Source organism: Petaurus breviceps, unplaced genomic scaffold (genome assembly GCF_028583685.1).
Source record: "Petaurus breviceps papuanus isolate PSGF00001 unplaced genomic scaffold, PetGlider_PUasm1.0 189, whole genome shotgun sequence".
Lineage (NCBI taxonomy): Eukaryota > Metazoa > Chordata > Mammalia > Diprotodontia > Petauridae > Petaurus > Petaurus breviceps.
The window spans coordinates 16114253-16134305 of NW_027185809.1; the positions used below are offsets into that span (position 1 = coordinate 16114253).

At 39.8% G+C, this 20053-nt stretch overlaps 1 protein-coding gene across 2 annotated transcripts in view; it reads right to left on the bottom strand.

Moving 5' to 3' along the window:
• The window catches only part of GALNT16 (polypeptide N-acetylgalactosaminyltransferase 16), a 156319-nt gene that overhangs the window by 20622 nt on the left and 115644 nt on the right, over positions 1–20053 (bottom strand). For both annotated transcript variants that reach the window (XM_069092000.1, XM_069091999.1), the window contains exons 5-11: positions 19237–19302; positions 18357–18478; positions 17186–17273; positions 16495–16579; positions 5048–5151; positions 2955–3081; positions 1178–1270 (exon numbers count right to left, since the gene is read on the bottom strand). In XM_069092000.1, coding sequence (XP_068948101.1) covers positions 1178–1270; positions 2955–3081; positions 5048–5151; positions 16495–16579; positions 17186–17273; positions 18357–18478; positions 19237–19302 — 685 coding nt within the window. The remainder of the gene's footprint in view (positions 1–1177; positions 1271–2954; positions 3082–5047; positions 5152–16494; positions 16580–17185; positions 17274–18356; positions 18479–19236; positions 19303–20053) is intronic.

Here is a 20053-nt window from a genome sequence, read left to right on the forward strand (position 1 = left end):
TATAGAATCAAAATAGATTATTACGATTATTTAGAACTCTATCATTTTAGTGTCCTTTTCCTATGTTACTGTTGTCACTGTATTTCTGTATTCCTATCTTTTTCATGTGTTGTTTTAGCTCTCTATTTAGAACAAAAACTCTCCCTCTAAGGGGAAGGATCTTATTTTCTGTGTCTTTGATTCACTTCCAGAATTGAATACAATATGTTGCACAACAATGGCGGCCCTATAGTTACTATTTTGCAACTTTGTAATCTTTCCTGTCTTTCAAATCTCAAATCTACTAGGTGGAGGAATGGATAGAGAGCAGGACCCAGAATCAGGAAGATGGGAGTTCAAATCCAGCATCAGATTCTTAATAGCTGAGTGACCTTGGACAAGTCACTTAACTATAAAATGGGGGTCATAATAGCATCTACCTTCGAGGGTTATTGTGAGGGTCACATGAGATAATATTTGTAAAGTGCTTAGCTCAACACCTGGCACATAGCAGACACTTAATAAATGCTTGTTCCCTCTCCCCTCTTCTCCCAGAGCTCTATTTGCTGAGTCAAAGATCTTACCTTTGTCACTTGTAGTTGAGAAGAGCTGCATTTTAGCCATTTAAAATGATTAACGTTTTCCTGGATTGTTATTATTGGGGGTACCTGAATAGGTAGAGTCAGATCAGCTGGTTGTTTGTTCAGTTATTTTCAGTCATGTACAATTCTTTGTGACCCCATTTTGGGGAATTTTCTTTCCTTTTTTTGGAGGGGGAAGGCAAGGCAATTGGGATTTTGCCCAAAGTCACACAGCTAGTTAAGTGTCAAGTGTCTAATTTGAAATCAGATCCTCCTGACTCCAGGGCCAGTGCTGTATTCACTGCACCACCTAACTGCCCCTTTGGGAGTTTTCTTAGCAAAGATACTGGAGTTTACCATTTCCTTCTCCAGGTCATTTGACAGATGAGGAAATGGAAGCAGAGTTAAGTGACTTGCCCAGGGTCACACAGCTAGTAAGTGTCAGAGGTCAGATTTGAACTCAGAAAGATGAATCCTCTTGATTCCAGGCCTAGAATTCTATCCACTGTGCAACCCAACTGCCATGTTGGTTGTTACAGTAAGGATATTACCCTCCCCCAACCTCTTCCACAGAGGTCCCTTGAAGAACAATGAGTGGCCACACCACCAGGGCTTACCTGCCAAAGGATTTTCCAATGGCAGATGGCCGGGCTTCATAGTAATATTGTTTGTACTCATCCATCCAAACTTCTGCAGTGCGCTTCGTATTCCTGAAAAGGCCAGAGAGATGGGTGAGGGAAAGGCAGAAGTAAGGCTCAGAAGCAAGGTGCAAAAAGCTGTTTGAAGGTCAGCATTATAAGACTTTCAAAAATGAGTGGGATGTATAAACCTGTTTCTCTGTCATATCTTGGGACTTGTTATTATGGGCTGGATATGGCAGGGGAAATAAAATTCTTTAAAAAATCAGGTTTAGATAATTTTGTACTTTTGTTAAAACACACATCTAGGCAGACTGATTTAATTTATGAAATATTTTGGATAAACTAATATTTTCTTTATAAAGTTGTTTTTCATATATGTTACTAACACTACTGACTAACAATCATTAATGGCATAAGCATAGAGATGTTTTTCTGGAATGAGGGTAAGTTTGTATGATCTGTCCAAACTATCATGCTCATTTCTTTTGTAACCAAGACTTGGGCCAAAACAAAGCAGAGCAGCAGAGGTAGGGATCGAACCTCTGAGCAGCATGTATTTAAGCATCAGACTTTAAGGATTTTTAATTTGGGTTCAATAGACACTCCCCCCCCACACACAAATATACACACAGGGGTCTAGGGATAGATTTCAGGGGATCCCAGAACTTGGATGAGAAAAATTCATCTTTATTTTAATATTATTGGTTTTCTTTGTAATCTCATGTATTTAGTTATATGCATTCAAACACATTACTCTAAGAAGGGGTCCATCGACTTCACCAGACCACCAAAAGGGCCCTTGATTCCAATAAAAGCTAAGAACCCTGCTCTAGACAAAGGAAGTATCTATAAATGACTGGTTGTTTCTGAATCACTTTGTGGGAAAAGGTCTGGGGAAAGAGGAGAAATGAGGACCAAATGTATTATCGAGTCAATGTGATAGTTATGCAGGAGTGATAGATTTAGTGAGATGCATGTGGAGAAGGTAGAGGGATCTCACTGTTAATCTCCTAAGTTAAAGGACAGAGCAGGGAGCATTGTAGGGTGTGCCGGTAGACAACAATGCTGGTGACATCTCCTGCTGTATGGAGTAGTGGACTGTTTGTTCCTTGTAGCACCAGGGCTGAGGGAAACAGCTGAATTGAATAGCAACTGATTCCACTGGGCACTCAAGGGGTAGGGGTCTCCTGTATGTTGGATTGAACCAGTCTATAAATGCTGGAATATAGTTAGAGTCAGAATAACAGAGGGAATGTTTGGGGTTGGGAGGTATTTAGATCCGTGATTTTTTTCTTATCTCATGTCTCTTGAGGTGAGTTAACAGGTTCTCTGTTGGTGTAGGGTCTCATGACTCATGTTGCCCCAGAGACCATGCAAGAACTGGAAAAGTAAGTGGTGATGAAAGTTCTGGGCAGGTCCATATTAGGTCTCTGAATTGTACCAATTGAGCTTTACTTCTAATTTCCCATCCCTAGAAAAGAGTGGTCAATGACAGGCATAAATAACATCTACCATCCTCCTTGCCCCATCCCTATCTGCCTGCTGATTGGAATGGAATAGTAGCTCTGAATCCAATTCCTGCTCTATGAGCCAGGTATTACAAGAACTTATTTTTGGAAGTTGATCAGACAATCACTTGTGTCTATCAAGTCTTCCAAGCAAAATGGGAAGAGAGAAATTAGAGGAAACACTGCTAGGTTCCCTCCCCATACCCCATCCCTCAGACCCTCTAGGCCCTTGCCAGGGTACCTACTTTATGTATGTGAGGGCATTACCCTCTGGAAAGTCATATGGGTGTCGTTTCCTGAAGACGTGGCCCACTCGACTGCAGGGGACAATCTCTAAGCTACCGCCACACATCCACACCCGGAAGGAGAGCTCTGTAAGAGACCGGTCAGAGGGTGATACCTAGGACTTGGGGAGAGTCCCTTCTGGCATTATCCCTCATGAGAAAAAAAGGTAAGTATGCTTGATTCCCCTCCCTTCCCAACTCCTATGATGTGCCCATATTATAAATGAAACGTCCTAGATCTGTTAAGTCCCCCATTCGAATGTAAGCTTCTTGAGAGTAAAAATGATCTTTTTTTTCTACTTTTCCCCATTGTTTAACACCAGAGTTAGCACTTAATAAATCTTTTTCACTCAGTCATGTTGGATATACACCTTGTGCACATGTTCAGATCACCCAGATATATACAAACACATATGAATTGCACACACAGGCAGAATGAATACCCTGAGCAGTAACAAGGTAAGTGATGAGGAACAGGAAGGACTGTTAGTAAAAGGGGAACATTTAACCACATAGGAAAACTTTGCCTCTGCATCATTTCCAGTGTCTGTCTAGAAGGCATTTTCTAGACATGATCTAAGGTGGAACAAATCGTTCCAGTTGGTCAGTTCCTGAGACACACAAAGTCTGACGGACTGGGGAGAGCTGCCCAAGCCACGGTTCTATTCCCAATCCACTTGGCATCTCTTTGGCTGGTTCTAGATTTCCCACTCCTCTGAGGTGTTTTCCTATCCACTGGCTGCCTCTTTTATCAAAGCTCTGTATCACATCCCCTCTCATTCTTGAAATGGTCTCCTTTGGGGCTTTTCTAGCAGCTCTCACCCTCAGAAACGCTCTGCTTCTCCTCCTCACACTCATTTCTAAATGCTTTTCCACTTGGTTTTCATCTTCATTCAAGACTGCTCCAAAGTAACTAGTGATTTCTTAGCGGACGGATCTCGTGGTCTTTCCCAGGTCCTCACCCACTTTGAGCTCTTTCCTTCACTCGGCACTGATCACTAGCGCCTCATGCTTGATACACTTTTCTTCCTGGTTTTTAAAGCATTGCTCTCTCTTGGTTCTCTTCCTGGCTGTGTGACCATCCCTTCTCAGTCTCCTTTGCTAAACTACTGTCTATATCACGCTCCTTAACTGTGGGTGTGCCACGAGGTTTTGTCTTGGGACCTCCCCAAAAGCCTCTCGCTTTGTGATCTTATCGGTCCCCGTGGGTTTTGTTGTAATCATTCTCCAGTCATTTCAGTTATGTCTGACTCTGTGACCGCATTTGGGTTTTCTTGGCAAAGATACTACTGGACTGGTTTGCCATTTTCTTCTCCACATCATTTTACAGATGAGACAAACAGGGTTAAGTGACTTGACCAGGTTCACACAGCTAATAAGTGTCTGAGGCCAGATTTGAACTCAGAAAGATGAGTCTTCCTGACTCTAGGCCAAGCACTTTATCCATGGTGCCACCTACCTGGCTCTATAAGTGCTTTGTCTCATTATTAAAATGAAATTATTATCAAAATTAAAATTAATATCTCTGAAGAACTTTGGGATGGACTGTGAGACATAGGAGACACTGGCACAGCGCCATCCAGAATGGCTTGCCTGCATTAAAGAAAATGCTATGTTCTATGAGCAAAGCGGAATTGCAATAGCTCAAAAGAAATGTGAGATGCACAAATTTAGAGACATCTCCACTCCAAATGTTCATATGGGCTATTTATGTCCAGCCTGTGGTAGAACCTTCTGAGACTGTGTTGGTCTGATCAGCCACAGTCAGACCTGTTGTGCCTTGACCCCAACACAGTGATATCTTTTTGTTCCTCCTGTAGCATGAAGAACAACAATCAACCAAATCAAAATGTAAACTCCTCAGAGAGAGAGCCTGTCTCACTTTTGTATTTGTATTCTTGGTCTTTAGCATAGCATCTGGCCCAGAAGAATACTTAATAACTGGTCTTTTTATTCATTCATTGCAAACCTTAAAATGCTATATAAATGTTAGCTGTTCTAATTATTATTGCTATCAACAGTGTCAGTGTGGCAGAAGCCATTTTTGGACTCACCAAAGTTTTCCCCGCCCCAGATGTCCATCTGAGTGTCATATTTTCCCAGGTGGTTAAACCAGGCCTTGTCAATCACAAAGATCCCTCCGGCTATGACGGGTGTTCTGGGAATGAAAGGGGAAAAGAATCCACAAATAAGGTCTATGAGGATGCCTATAAAACAGGAGCACTCTTTTGCTACCCACTACCCGACAATGATCTTTCTTACAGTATTCCCCAAATGCCAACGATCACAGTATGCCAAGGAGAAGGATTACGAATGCATTTAGCAGCTCTTTTGTCTCCACATGCTAAAAACTCATGTTACCTGTTTATTGTCTATTCCCAGCATCTCAACCTAACTTGGATCTAGATCATTTGAAAAAAGAGCATTGGAACCATGCCTTGGAGGAGCTAAGAAACTCAGCCTTGAATTTTCTGGGACTAATGTGTCCTCATCTTCATCCTGGCTGTTTTTCCATACTGCTGTCACTGCTATTGCTACCCCTTCTAAACCAATTCTCCACACACCATGCCCTAACGGAGTTAATGTATATATATATATATATATATATATATATATATATATATATATATATTTGTTGTTGTTGTTGTTACAAAATATAGGAGTTTTATTCTTTTTTAAAAAATTAATTTGTTTGTTTCCTTTTAGTTTACAGGATTCAATTCCACAATTCCTTGAGTTTCACATTTTGTCCCCCTCCCTCTCCTCCCCAACATGGCGGCATATAGTCAACTATAGGATCTGTAAATACTTTCACATTATACGTTAGTCAGGTTATAAAGATGGATTGTATCAGATGGAATGAAAAATGGTAAAGAGTACATAAAACCAAACAAGAAAAGGAAAAAAGATCAGGTATTTTGCTTCCATCTGCATATAAACTCAGTCCTTTCTAGTTCTTTCTCTGGATGCACACATTTCTCTCCATCATGAGTCTTTTGGGATTGACTTGTATCACTGCATTGCTGAGAAGAGTCCAGTCTATCAAAGCTGGTCATCAAACATACGTTGTGTCTGTAATTGTGTACAAATTTCTCCTGGTTCTACTCTTTTCAGTGAGCATCAGTTCGTATAAGCCTCTCCAGGTAAATATGAAGTCCATCTGCTCCTTGTTTCTTATAGCCACAATAGTATTCCATAACACACATATACCACAACTTGTTCAGCCATTCCCCAAGTGATAGGCACCCCCTTAATTTCCAATTCTTTGCTACCACAAAAAGAGCTGCTATAAACATTTTTGTCCATATGGTCTTCCTCCCACTTCTATAATCTCTTTGGGATATAACCCTAGGAGTGGTATTGCTGGGTCAAAGGATATGAAAGTATTTATAGCCCTTTGGGCATAATTCCAGATTGCTCTCCAGAAAGGCTGGATCAGTTCACAACTCCACCAGCAATGCATTAGTGTTCCAATTTGTCCACATCCTCTCCAGCGTTTGTCATTTTCCTGTTTTGTCATCATAGCCAATCTGACTGGTGAGATGTGGTACCTCAGAGTTGTTTTGATTTGCATTACTGTAATCAATAGTGATTTAGAGCATTTCATCATGTGCTTATAGATAGCTTTAATTTCTTTCTCTGAAAACTGCCTGTTCATATCCTTTGACCATTTATCAATTGGGGAATGACTTGTATTATTATAAATTTGACTCAATTCCCTGTATATTTTAGAAATGAGTCCTTTGTCAGAGACATAGGTTGTAAAGATTCTTTCCCAATTTCCCACCTCCCTCTTAATCTTGGTTACATTGGCTTTGTTTGTACAGAAGCTTTTTAATTTCATGTAGTCAAAATTATCCATTTTACATTTTATAATGTTCTCTAATTCTTGTTTAGTCATAAAGTCTTTCCCTCTCCACAAATCTGATAGGTACACTATTCCTTGTTTTAGGAGACTGCTTACAGTATCAACCTTTATACCTAGATCATGCACCCATTTAGACTTGATTTTGGTATACGGTGTTAGATAATGGTCTATGCCCAGTTTCTGCCATACTATATTCCAGTTTTCCCAGCAGTTTTTGTCAAATAGTGAGTTCTTTTCCCAAAAACTAGGGTCTTGGGGTTTATCAAACAATAGATTACTGTGGTGGTTGACTTCTGAATCTCGTGTGCCTAATCTATTCCATTGATCCACTCCTCTATTCCTCAGCCAGTACCAAGTAGTTTTGATGACTGCTGCTTTATAATACAGATTGAAATCTGGTATAGCTAGTCCACCTTCCCTAGCATTTCTTTTCATTAATTCCCTTTATATTCTGGACCATTTATTCTTCCAAATGAATATTGCTATTTTTCTAGCTCTATAAAGTAGTTTTTTGGTAAATTAATTGGTATGGAACTAAATATATAATTTAATTTAGGTAAAATTGTCATTTTTATTATATTAGCTCAACCCAGCCACGAGCAATTGATATTTTTCCAATTAGTTAGATCTGACTTTATTTGTGTGAAAAGTGTTTTGTAGTTGTAGTCATATAGGTCCTGGGTTTGTTCTGGCAGGTAGATTCCCAAATATTTTATAATGCCTACAGTAACTTTAAATGGGATTTCTCTTTCTATCGCTTGCTGTTGAATTTCATTGCAAATATATAGGAATGCTGAGGATTTATTTGGGTTTATTTTATATCCTGCAACTTTGCCAAACTTAATTATTGTCTCAAGTAGTTTTTTACTTGATTCTCTAGAATTCTCTAAGCATATCATCATATAATCTGCAAACAGTGATAGCTTGGTGTCTTCTTTGCCTAATTTGATTCCTTTGATTTCTTTTTCTTCTCTAATTGCTACTGCTAACATTTCTAGTACCAGATTGAATAAGAGGGGTGATAGTGAACACCCTTGTTTCACCCCTGATCTTATGGGAAATACTTCTAGCTTCTCCCCATTACATATGATACTTGCTGATGGCTTTAAATAGATGCTACCTATTATTTTAAAGAAGGCTCCATTTATTCCTATACTTTCTAATGTTTTTAATAGGAATGGATGTTGTATTTTGTCAAAAGCCTTTTCTGCATCTATTGAGATGATCATGTGGTTTCTGCTAGTTTTGTTGTTGATATGATCAATTATACTGATGGTTTTCTTTTTTTTTAAACTTTAATTTATTAATTTGTTTGTTTCCTTTTAGTTTACAGGATTCAATTCCACAATTCCTTGAATTTCACATTTTGTCCCCGTCTCTCCCCTCCCCCCCATGGCGGCTTATTATCAAGTATAGGATCTGTAAATACTTTCACATTATACAATGGTCAGGTTATAAGGATGGATTGTACCAGCTGGAATGAAAAATGGTAAAGAGGACATAAAATCAAATAAGAGAACGAAAAAGATCAGGTATTTTGCTTCCACCTGGATATAAATTTAGTTCTTTCTAGTTCTTTCTCTGGATGCACGTTTTTCTCTCCATAATGTGTCTTTTGGGATTGACTTACATCCCTGTTTTGTTGAGAAGAGTCCAGTCTATCAACGTTGGTCATCACACATACGTTGTGTCTGTAATTGTGTACAAATTCCTCCTGGTTCTACTCTTCTCACTCAGCATCAGTTCATTTAAGCCTCTCCAGGTAAATATGAAGACCGCCTGCTCCCCATTTCTTATGGCGCAATAGTATTCCATAATATGCATATACCACAACTTGTTCAGCCATTCCCCAATTGATGGGTACCCCCTTAATTTCCAATTCTTTGCCACAACAAAAAGAGCTGCTATAAACATTTTTGTACATATGGGTCTTTCTCCCATTTCTATAATCTCTTTGGGATATAACCCTAGGAGTGGTATTGCTGGATCAAAGGGTATGAAAGTATTTATAACCCTTTGGTCATAATTCCAGATTGCTCTCCAGAAAGGCTGGATCAGTTCACAACTCCACCAACAATGCATTAGTGTTCCAGTTTGCCCACATCCTCTCCAGCATTTGTCATTTTCCTGTTTTGTCATCTTAGCCAATCTGACTGGTGAGATGTGGTACCTCAGAGTTGTTTTGATTTGCATTTCTCTAATCAATAGTGAATTAGAGCATTTCTTCATGTGCTTATAGATAGCTTTAATTTCTTTCTCTGAAAACTGCCTGTTCATATCCTTTGACCATTTATCAATTGGGGAATGACTTGTATTCTTATACATTTGACTCAATTCTCTGTATATTTTAGAGATGAGTCCTTTGTCAGAGACATAGGTTGTAAAGATTCTTTCCCAATTTCCCACCTCCCTCTTAATCTTGGTTACATTGGCTTTATTTGTACAGAAATTTTTCAATTTCATGTAGTCAAAATTATCCATTTTACATTTTATAATGTTCTCTAATTCCTGTTTCATCATAAAGTCATTCCCTCTCCACAAGTCTGATAGGTAAACCATTCCTTGTTTTAGCAGACAGCTTACAGTATCAACCTTTATACCTAGATCATGAACCCATTTAGACTTGATTTTGGTATATGGTGTTAGAAAATGGTCTATGTCCATTTTCTGCCATACTATATTCCAGTTTTCCCAGCAGTTTTTGTCAAACAGTGAGTTCTTATCCCAAAAACCAGGGTCTGGGGGTTTATCAAACAATACATTAATGTAGTCATTGACTTCTGAATCTCGTGTGCCTAATCTATTCCATTGATCCACTTCTCTATTTCTAAGCCAGTACCAGGTAGTTTTGATGACTGCTGCTTTATAGTACAGATTGAAATATGGTAAAGCTAGTCCACCTTCCCTAGCATTTTTTTTTCAATAATTCCCTTGATATTCTGGACCGTTTATTCTTCCAGATGAATTTTGTTACTATTTTTTCTAACTCTATAAAGTAGTTTTTTGGTAAATTAATTGGTATGGCACTAAATATATAATTTAGTTTAGGTAAAATTGTCATTTTTATTATATTAGCTCGACCCAGCCATGAGCAATTGATATTTTTCCAATTAGTTAGATCTGACTTTATTTGTGTGAAAAGTGTTTTGTAGTTATGATCATACAGGTCCTGGGTTTGTTTTGGCAGGTAGATTCCCAAATATTTTATAATGTCTACAGTAACTTTAAATGGGATTTCTCTTTCTACTTCTTGCTGTTGAATTTCATTGGAAATATATAGGAATGCCGAGGATTTATGTGGGTTTATTTTATATCCTGCAACTTTGCCAAATTTATTTATTGTCTCAAGCAGTTTTTTACTTGATTCTCTAGGATTCTCTAAGTATATCATCATATCATCTGCGAAGAGTGATAGCTTGGTCTCTTCTTTGCCTAACTTGATTCCTTTGATTTCTTTTTCTCTCTAATTGCTACTGCTAACATTTCTAGTACCAGATTGAATAAGAGGGGTGATAGTGGACACCCTTGTTTCACCCCTGATCTTATGGGAAATGCTTCCAGCTTCTCCCCATTACATATAATACTTGCTGATGGCTTTAAATAGATGCTACCTATTATTTTAAGGAAGGCTCCATTTATTCCTATACTTTCTAATGTTTTTAATAGGAATGGATGTTGTATTTTGTCAAAAGCCTTTTCTGCATCTATTGAGATGATCATGTGGTTTCTGCTAGTTTTATTGTTGATATGATCAATTATACTGATGGTTTTCTTAATATTAAACCATCCTTGCATTCCTGGAATGAATCCTACCTGATAAAAATGTATTATTCTTGTGATAAGTTGCTGTAGTCTTTTTGCTAGTATTTTATTTAGAATTTTTGCATCTATATTCATGAGAGAGATTGGTCTGTAATTTTCTTTCTCTGTTTTATCTCATCCTGATTTAGGTATCAGTACCATTATTTGTGTCATAAAAAAGAATTTGGTAGGACTCCTTCTTCACTAATTTTCCCAAATAGTTTGTAGAGTATTAGAATCAATTGTTCTTTAAATGTTTGATAGGATTCACTAGTAAATCCATCTGGCCCTGGAGATATTTTCTTAGGGAGTTGACTGATGGCTTGTTCAATTTCTTTTTCTGAGATGGGGTTATTTAAGTAATTTACTTCCTCTTCAGTTAATCTGGGCAACTTGTAATTTTGTAAATATTCTTCCATTTCCCTAAGATTGTCAAATTTATGTGCATACAATTGTGCAAAATAATTCCTAATTATTGTTTTGATTTCCTCTTCATTGGAAGTAGATTCACCCTTTTCATTTTTGATACTCATAATTTGGTTTTTTCTTTCTTTTTTTTATCATATTGACTAAGGGTCTATCAATTTTGTCGTTTTTTTTTTCATAAAACCAGCTCTTAGTTTATCTAATAATTCAATAGTTTTCTTAATTTCAACTTTATTAATCTGTCCTTTGGTTTTCAGTATTTCTAATATAGTATTTAATTGGGGATTTTCAATTTGTTCTTTTTCTAGGTTTTTCAATTGCATGCCCAATTTGTTGATCTCCCTTTTCTCTAATTTAATCATGTATGTACTCAGGGATATAAAACTTCCCCTAAGAACTACCTTTAATGTATCTCACAAATTTTGGCATGTTGTCTCATTATTATCATTCTCTTGAATGAAATTACTGATTGTTTCTATAATTTCTTGTTTGACCCACTCATTCTTTAGGATTAAATTGTTTAATTTCCAATAGTTTTTAGTCTGTCTTTCCATGGCCCTTTATTGCATATAATTTTTTATTGCATCATGATCTGAAAAGGATGCATTTAATATTTCTGCCTTACTGCATAGAATTTGAGGTTTTTATGCCCTAGAATGTGGTCAATTTTTGAACACGAATCTCTAAGAAGAAAGCATATTCCTTTTTATCCCCATTCAGTTTTCTCCTGAGATCTATCATACCTATCCTCTCTAAAATCCTGTTCACCTCCTTAACTTCTTTCTTGTTTATTTGGGGGTTAGATTTATCAAGGTCAGAGAGGGGGAGATTGAGGTCTCCCACTAGTATAGTTTTGCTATCTATTTCTTCCTCTAATTCCTTCACCTTCTCCTCTAGGAATTTGGATGCTATACCACTTGGTACATATACGTTAATTAATGATATTGCTTCATTCACGATGGTGCCTTTTAACAGGATATAGTTTCCTTCCTTATCTCTTTTAATTAGGTCAATTTTTGCTTTTGCTTTATCTGAGATAAGGATCACTACCCCTGCTTTTTTTACTTAGCTGAGGTATGATATATTTTACTCCAGGCTTTTACCTTTACCCTGTGTGTATTCCTCTGTTTCAGATGTGTTTTTTGTAAACAGCATACTGTAGGATTATGATTTCTAATCCATTCTGCTATCCATCTCCTTTTTATGGGAGAGTTCACTCCATTCACATTTACAGTTATGATTGTTATCTGTTTCTTTCCCTCCATCCTATTCCCGCCCCTATTAATGTTCATATTTTCTCCCCTTCTCCCTTCCCCCCCTTAATAGTTTTCCTTTTGACCACCGCCTCCCTCAGTATTCTCTTATCAGCCCCCTTCCCTTTTCTTCCCCTTTCCCCTTACTTCTTCCCTCCCTACTAACCACCACCCCCCTTTCATAGCCCTTTCCTCCTCCTACTGCCTGTAGGATATTTTTATACTTAATGAAGTATGTTATTTCTTCCTCAAACCAAGAGTGAAGAAATCTCATGCGAAGCTCCTTTCCCTCCCCTCTTTCCCTCTAAAATGATATTTTTTGCATTTCTTCTCCATAGAGTCCTATGTTTAACTGGTTGTTATTCCCTACTTGCACCAGAACCAATGAGGGAAAAACTCATATGATTCCCATCTCCCTCCCTTCTTTTCCTCTGCTATATATTTTTTATGCCTCTTTGTGTGGCATAATTAACCCTTTTCCACTTCATTCCCTTTCTTCCATTGCAGTCCCTTTGTAGCCCTTAATAAGATTTTTTAAAATAGTCATTTTGTGTATTTTATACTCATACCCTCTACTTGTCCATAACCAGTTTGCTCTTATTAAATAACAGGGTATGTGTGTGTGTGTTTTCCTTGTTTACCTTTCTACATCACTGTTGCATCTTGTAATTGGAGGTTGAATTTTCCATTGAGTTCTGGCTTTTTTTATCAAGAAGGTCTGGAACTCTGTTATATCATTGAATGACCATCTCCTTGCCTGGAAGAATATGCTCAGTCTCGCTGGGTATGTGATCCTTGGTTGTAACCCAAGTTCTTTTGCCTTCTGGAAAATTGTATTCCACTGCCTCTGATCTTTCAGTGTAGAGGCTGCCAAACCCTGTGCGATCCTCACTGCAGACCCTCGATATTTGAATTGTTTCTTTCTGGCTGCTTGAAGTATTTACTCTTTTATCTGGTAGTTCTGGAGTTTGGCCACAACATTTCGAGAACTTTTCATTTTGGTATCTCTTTCATCAGGTGTCCGGTGGATTCTCTCAATTTCTATTTTACACTCAGGTTCCAGTATCTCAGGGCAGTTTTCCTTAATGAGCTCTTGGAGAATGTTGTCCAGACTAATTTTTTCTTCATGATTTTCTGGTAGTGTTTCTGTGATTCTCCGATTATTTCTCTTGGATCTGTTTTCCAGGTCAGTTATTTTTTCTTTGAGGTATTTTACCTGTTTTTCTAATTTTTCATTCTTGTTGTTTTGTTTGACTAATTCTTGGTTCCCCATAGAGTTATTTGTTTCAATTTGGTTGATTCTAGTTTTTAGCAAATCATCCTTGCTTAATTTTTGGAGCTCCTTTTCCATATACACTTTTCTTTTTAAAGAGATATTTCCTTCATTATAATGTTTTTCTAATTCTGCTATTTTGGTTTTGAGAGAATTATTCATTTTGTCTTCTATCTCTCTCATTTGGTTTTCAAAGTTCCTTTTGATCTCATCTAGGAGAGCTTTCTGTGCTTGGGACTCATTCCCTATTTATGTTTCAGCTGTGGGTGTGGAGTCCACATTGTCTCTCTCTAAGTTTGGTTCCTCCCTCTGAGGATAGTAGGACTCCAGAGTCTTTGTTTTTGTAGTCTGCTTTCTACCCATTTTGAGGCAGGGCCCTAGCCACGCCCTTCCTCTAGGGATCCCAAGCCTTTACTGTAGAGGGTTTTCCCTGAGGCAATACTTACTATGTTTTCTGGGTTAGAGGGGGGTTAGTTGGAGCAGGTGAGGTTCTGTGATAGTAATGGAATATAAAGATCCCCCTGTATTGGCTTGGTTTTCAAATTGATTGTGTTAAAACCCAGAGCTTGTTAATCCCACCTGTGGGACGGACTTGTTGACGTGAAAAGAGAGTCCTGAACTGGGAGGAGCTGGTGATGTAGATTTGGAGAGACAGGAGAGAGGCAGAAGAACTTTTTGGAAGCAGCAACCTCATGGAGGCAGAGAGAGACTGAGAAGATTGCTGAGGGCTACTTTGAATTGCCCTGGACTTTTGAGACCTGCCCCCAGAGCTGCCAAGGACTGAGGAGACATGGCTGTTTTGCTGGTACTTTGTCTGTCTGTTTTGATGTTGTTTTGCCAGATTTGTCCACTGGTGAAAGACAGTCCTATTGAAAAAGTCCTGGAACCTGGCTGTTGGCTAAGAGCTCCTGAGACTGTCCTGCAGACAGAGAGTGAATACTGTCCACTGGTGAAGGACAGTGCTGTTGTTGCAGGGGTCTGGGAACCTTTCTGTTGGTTCAGAGCTCCTGAGACTGTCCTGCAGACAGAGAGTGAATACTGTCCACTGGTGAAGGACAGTGCTGTTGTTGCAGAAGCTTGGAACCTTGCTGTTGGTTCAGAAGCCCTGAAGAAGGATTTTCTTGTTGTATGTTTACAGAAATCCTGGGAGAGGGTTTTGCTAATGTTTTCAGGGGTTCTAGGACTGTTCTGCAGACAGAGGATGAATTAATGAAGAGACTGGCAATGTATCTTGTGGCCTTGCTAAGCCTTGTCTCCCCAGGAACAAAGATTGCTGGGAACTTGCCTCTTGTCAAGATGAAGAAAAGAACTCCATTTGGGTATTAGGTGCTGTGCTTAAACTTGAGGTAACTCTGGGGCAGATTCAGTTGTGATCCAGGGGTGGGGAACTTTTGACCATTTTGTGTTCTATGAATGAACAAATGAATGTACTTTACTTAGATTGGAAACTAATCTCCATTTGAGAAGAGGGGCTTTGTGATGTACTAAATGAAGGTACAGCCTAGGGGTGGAGTAGTATTTAGAACAGGGGCTTTGTAATTGATTGAATGAATGAAAGTTCCTGGGGTGGGGTAGTACTTGGAGATTATTTAATCACACTTAGTAAATGCTATATTTTTAATGATGTCATATTTTGACCTTCTCTGTTCTTAATTTGTCCCTGAATAAAATGGAGAGCACCTATGCTGGTATTTTGAACCTTGGGAAGTTGCCTTTCCTTGGCATTGCAGTACAGGTTCACTCTGTCATCCTGGTCTTTGGAGGTCCTGATAGGGGCTTTTTTTTTTTTTAATTTCTGGGCTATGGAGTGGTAGTCCCAGGAGTATTTGCTGTCCAGGACAGGGTCCCCTGTATTTGCTTCTTACCTTGCTCTTTCCAGTCCCAGCCCTTTGGTGATAGGCCTGGTAGCAGCCCTTGTGGTTGGTGGGACGACTTGCCCTCAACTTGATCAGGCCCCTTCCAGGCCTGCCTCTGCATCTGCCAGCCAGGCCTTAGGAGTTAAGATATTTGCCCCTGAACTTTCTGAGTTCATGCCTCTATCTTCATTCTGGCCATTTTCTGCTCTGTCTGCCTCAGACCCACTCCTCATTTCCTACTTTCCATCTCTTGCTTCGAGAGCTTTAATCAAATCACTACTACCATTGCCTCTAGAAAAGGAACATCGGTTAATGGGTCTATTGCTACACTCAAAATCCTGGCGACATTCCAGACCAAAACAACTCTCCCTGGCCACCACTCCATTGTCCTATATGTAGTATTTCCCTTTATAAAATCCTTTGGGAAAGGACTACATCTCACTTTTGCTTCTCTAATGCCAGTGCTTAGCACATAGTAAGTTAGTATTTAACAAGCTTAGCTAGATAAATGCTTTCTTATTTATTCACTCTTTTTCTTCCTTCCTTCCTTCTTCTTTTTTTTTTTTTAAAGCAGTTGGGGTTAAGTAACTTGCTCAAGGTTACAGGCCAGTTATCTCTGGGTGTGGTGCTGAGTATCTGAGCCCAGGATTCGATCTCCAGGTCATCCCAACACTGGAGCCGGTGCTCTTACTCACTGAGCCACCTGGCCGCCCCTAAGAAATTGGGGTTAAGTAACTTGCTCAAGGTTACACGGCCAGGTGTTTCTGGGTGGGTGCTAAGTGTCTGAGCCCAGGATTCGATCTCCAGGTCTTCTCAACACTGGGGCTGGTGCTCTTACTCGCTGTGCTACCTGGCCGCCCCCCTTCCTTCCTTCTTTCCTTTCCTTTTCTTCCCTTCCCTCCCTCTCTCCCTTCTTTCCTTTCTTCTGGAAAAGTCAGTTACTAACACAATAGCTGGAGAGGGAGGGAGATCCTTGTGTCACCCTTGAGATGTGCAGCCCAGGAACAATAGAGAAGTCACCTACCGAATTGGCTGGGTGGGGTCTGTCCGGGACATCTTCTGCTCTATGGGTATTTGTTCCCATTTGAAATGAAGACTCCAGTCAAATCCTGAGGGGTGAACAAGTTGTTAAAGAGGAAAAACACAATAAAGCAGACACCAGATTATACACCCCTGGACTCTATTCATCTCAGTTTCTCTCTTGCATTAGGAACACTAGCTAACCAAAGAATTATTGAGGTCATCAAAGAAGTTAAGGTAACGGGTGGGGCTGGGGAGAGCAGGGTACTGAGGAAATTGATAAGATTTGTAAAACATGGCCCTTTTCTTCATGGTGTTTACAATCTGTAAATGTACTTTGTAAAGTATATTTAACTTTACTTTCTAAAGTTAAAAGTGCCACAAAAGTCATCATCATTTTTATAATAATTACTAGAAATAAGAAGGATAAAAATAACTTTCCCTCTTCCCCAGCTTCTTGACATCTAATTACCTCAGTATATAGAGACCACAGCTTTTATCTTGGGCAGTCCTTGTCAAAAACTCAGTTCTAACCAGGTCTTCAAAAATACCATAGTTTCCCTTCATTTAGTCCTTATAATGGCTATTATTGCAACATGGATGAAGAAGTGATTTGGAGAATCACTGGAAGGCCATAAAATCAGAGACTTCTAATTTCTAAGACTGTGAGTTTCTCCCAGGAAAGCTGTACTCACCTCCCCGAAGGTCAGCAGATGCTGCCAGGTATGCAAAATTATCCAGGCTGATGACATCAATGATGGGGCTGACCACCCGTGTGTAGTCCTGAAGAAAATCAGAAGTGGACTAAGGAACTAAGTAAAAGGGATGGCTACTGGGGAAATAGAGGCTGGACACCAATGAAAGAGGATGGCTGCTGGGGAAACAGAGGCTATATACCAAGGAAAAAAGATGGCTGTGTGTGTGTGTGTCTGTGTGTGTGTGTGGGGGGGGGGGAACTGCACAACCCATGTACCACACAAAGGCTTAAGCTGCTTATCATGGAAAGAGAAACCCTTCGGGGATTAGGAGTATAAAGTCTCAAGTAAAAACTCTTCAGCACATACTACACAAACCCTGGAAAGCTCATGCAAATCACCCTGGGCTCCCTTTCTTTTTTGGTATGGTCATTCCCAATCCTACTGGGAAACATGACTTTTTCTGATTGCTCACCTGCTCATTCTCTCACAATCTCTCTCTTACTAGCCCACTCCATACCACTTCCCCCATCTATACAAATACGGCTTGTCTTTCAGGACCAAAGGTGTATAACTAGGAACCCCATCAGCTTCAGTCAGGCCAGGTAAACCTGGGAAGAGGCAGGGGGTCCAGTGGTAGAGGCAGGTCCCCATGAGAGGGGAAGGACCTCATAAGCTCCACCTCCACCCTGGGTGTTGGCCCCCCTGAGAAAAATCTTTAGTTATAGCTTTGTTCAAGACCAAGATCAAGTTCCATCTCTTCCATGAAGCCTTCCCTGATCAGTCCTCTGCCTCCTCTGATCTTTTCCCATAGACATGGTAGCCTTTAGGGAAGGGGAAGGAGGAAGGGAGAAGGGAACAAGTATTTATTAAGCTCCTACTATGTGTCAGGCACTATGCTAAGCACTTTGCAAAAATTATCTCATTTGATCCTCATAACAACCTTGGGAGGTAGGTGTTATTTTTATCACCCCCATTTTACAGATGAGAAAACTGAGGGAAATAGAGACTAAGTGACTTCCCCAGGGTCACACAACCAGTAAGCATCAGAGGCTGGATTTGAATTTGTGTCTTTCCCATACTCTGTACCCTCCGGCTGCTTTTACAACTCATGGGGCAAATAGTCATGTATTGTCTTGGGTCATCTCTCCCATCATGCAGGTACACTCACCTCCTTCACTCTCTGGAGCATGGGCTGAAGCCACTCACTGTTCACCTCACAGTGGCTATCCAAGAAGGTAAGGATATCTGCTATCGCCGCCTCTGCCCCTCGAACACGGGAACGGATCAACCCTGCAATTGAGGAAAGGAGGGATAGTGAGAGTGAGAGCAGCTGCTAACCTTAGAACTTCTCAAGTTCCTTAGAAAAGAAGACTTCTAAACCCAAAGATTTAGATGTGTTCCAGTCAGGGAGTAAGATAAAAGTTTCCTTTTTTTCAGAAGGAAACACTAAGGCACAGGACTTGACAAAGGTTATACTATAAATTCATGGCAGAACCAGGCAGTAGAACACAGTTCCTGCCCTAACTCTGAAGTCACTGACTCTGGGTTAAAGGTTTTATTATTTATTATATACTTGAGCATCAAAGATGGCCATTGAAATTATGACCAGGAACTGGATGCCAGAACCGGCAACATATCCCTAGAAACTAGCTAGAGTTTGGCTCACTTCAATTTCACCATGTCCCTACAGGTTTATTGCTGGCAAGATAGGATGTTGTCTACCCACTGACCCACACAGTCCAAAGGACAGTAACCACTTTAGGATTTTTGCTTCGTTCAACTTTTGGCTTCTCCTAAATCAGATGAGACAGGAGCCCCAAATGATTTGCAAGTGACACAATTGAGTGTGAGTGCCAGACAGTGCATGCAGCACCCACTACTGGGTTAAGATAGGTTCAAGTCCTTTGGGGCTCAAGCCCAAGGAGGGTTCCGGAGATCTCAGCTGAGAGTAGACAGGCTTGTCAAATCAGAGCACAGGGAACCAGGATCAAGAGGTAAGTACAAGGACAGATGGAGAAACAGAAGGAGGAAGAGCCTGCAGGACTCACCTTCACGCCGATCATTGCGGAGACATTTGACTTTAGGGATCCTGGTCAAGAGCAGGCAGTCTTCAGCTATAAAGGAATTCCAAGTGAGAACAACATAGCCATACAATGTCAGGGTATGAGCAGTAAAGACAAAGTTTTGAATATTCTGGGAGCTATTACCTAGCTTCTTGTCAGAACTGGGGAAGTAGGGCAAGGGGTAGGAAACTCTGCTTCCATTTCAACATCAACTAGCCACATGGCTATCCCTGCCAGGCTCTTCTGATCTTCTGGATGATCATTTCCCCTCTGCCTATGAAGCCCTTTCCTAGCAGGCGTTAAAGAGCAGAGCATGGCAATGAAAATCTCTAGTGAAGGTTGGTCTCTGGCAGGGTTAACACTGAAAATATGGCAGTCTCCACACTTCCTATTCTGGAAGATATTAATAATTTACTGATGTTCCTTTAATAAAAACCAGACGTCAGATCACTGGTGTCTCTTACATCCTTTCCACTCTTTCTGGGAAGGAAGTTTTGCAGCAGCCAGTAGAACTGGGTACAGAAAGTAAGTGAAGGAGTTTTTCTCTTCAAATCATGATCAGATGAGATATTATGTGTAAAAGTGATGGGGTGCTTGGGATCTATATTTGTAACATCAGTTTGTAATATCAATTTGTAACATCAGGAATGATGGGGTGCTTGGGATCTATATTTGTAACATCAATTTATAATACCACTTTGTAACATCAGTCTGTAAAACAAGTTTGTAAAATCACACTACCCCCCCCCTCAGTCTCAGAGCATTAACTCTGCCCAGCAACAACTCATGAATTGTTTATTTC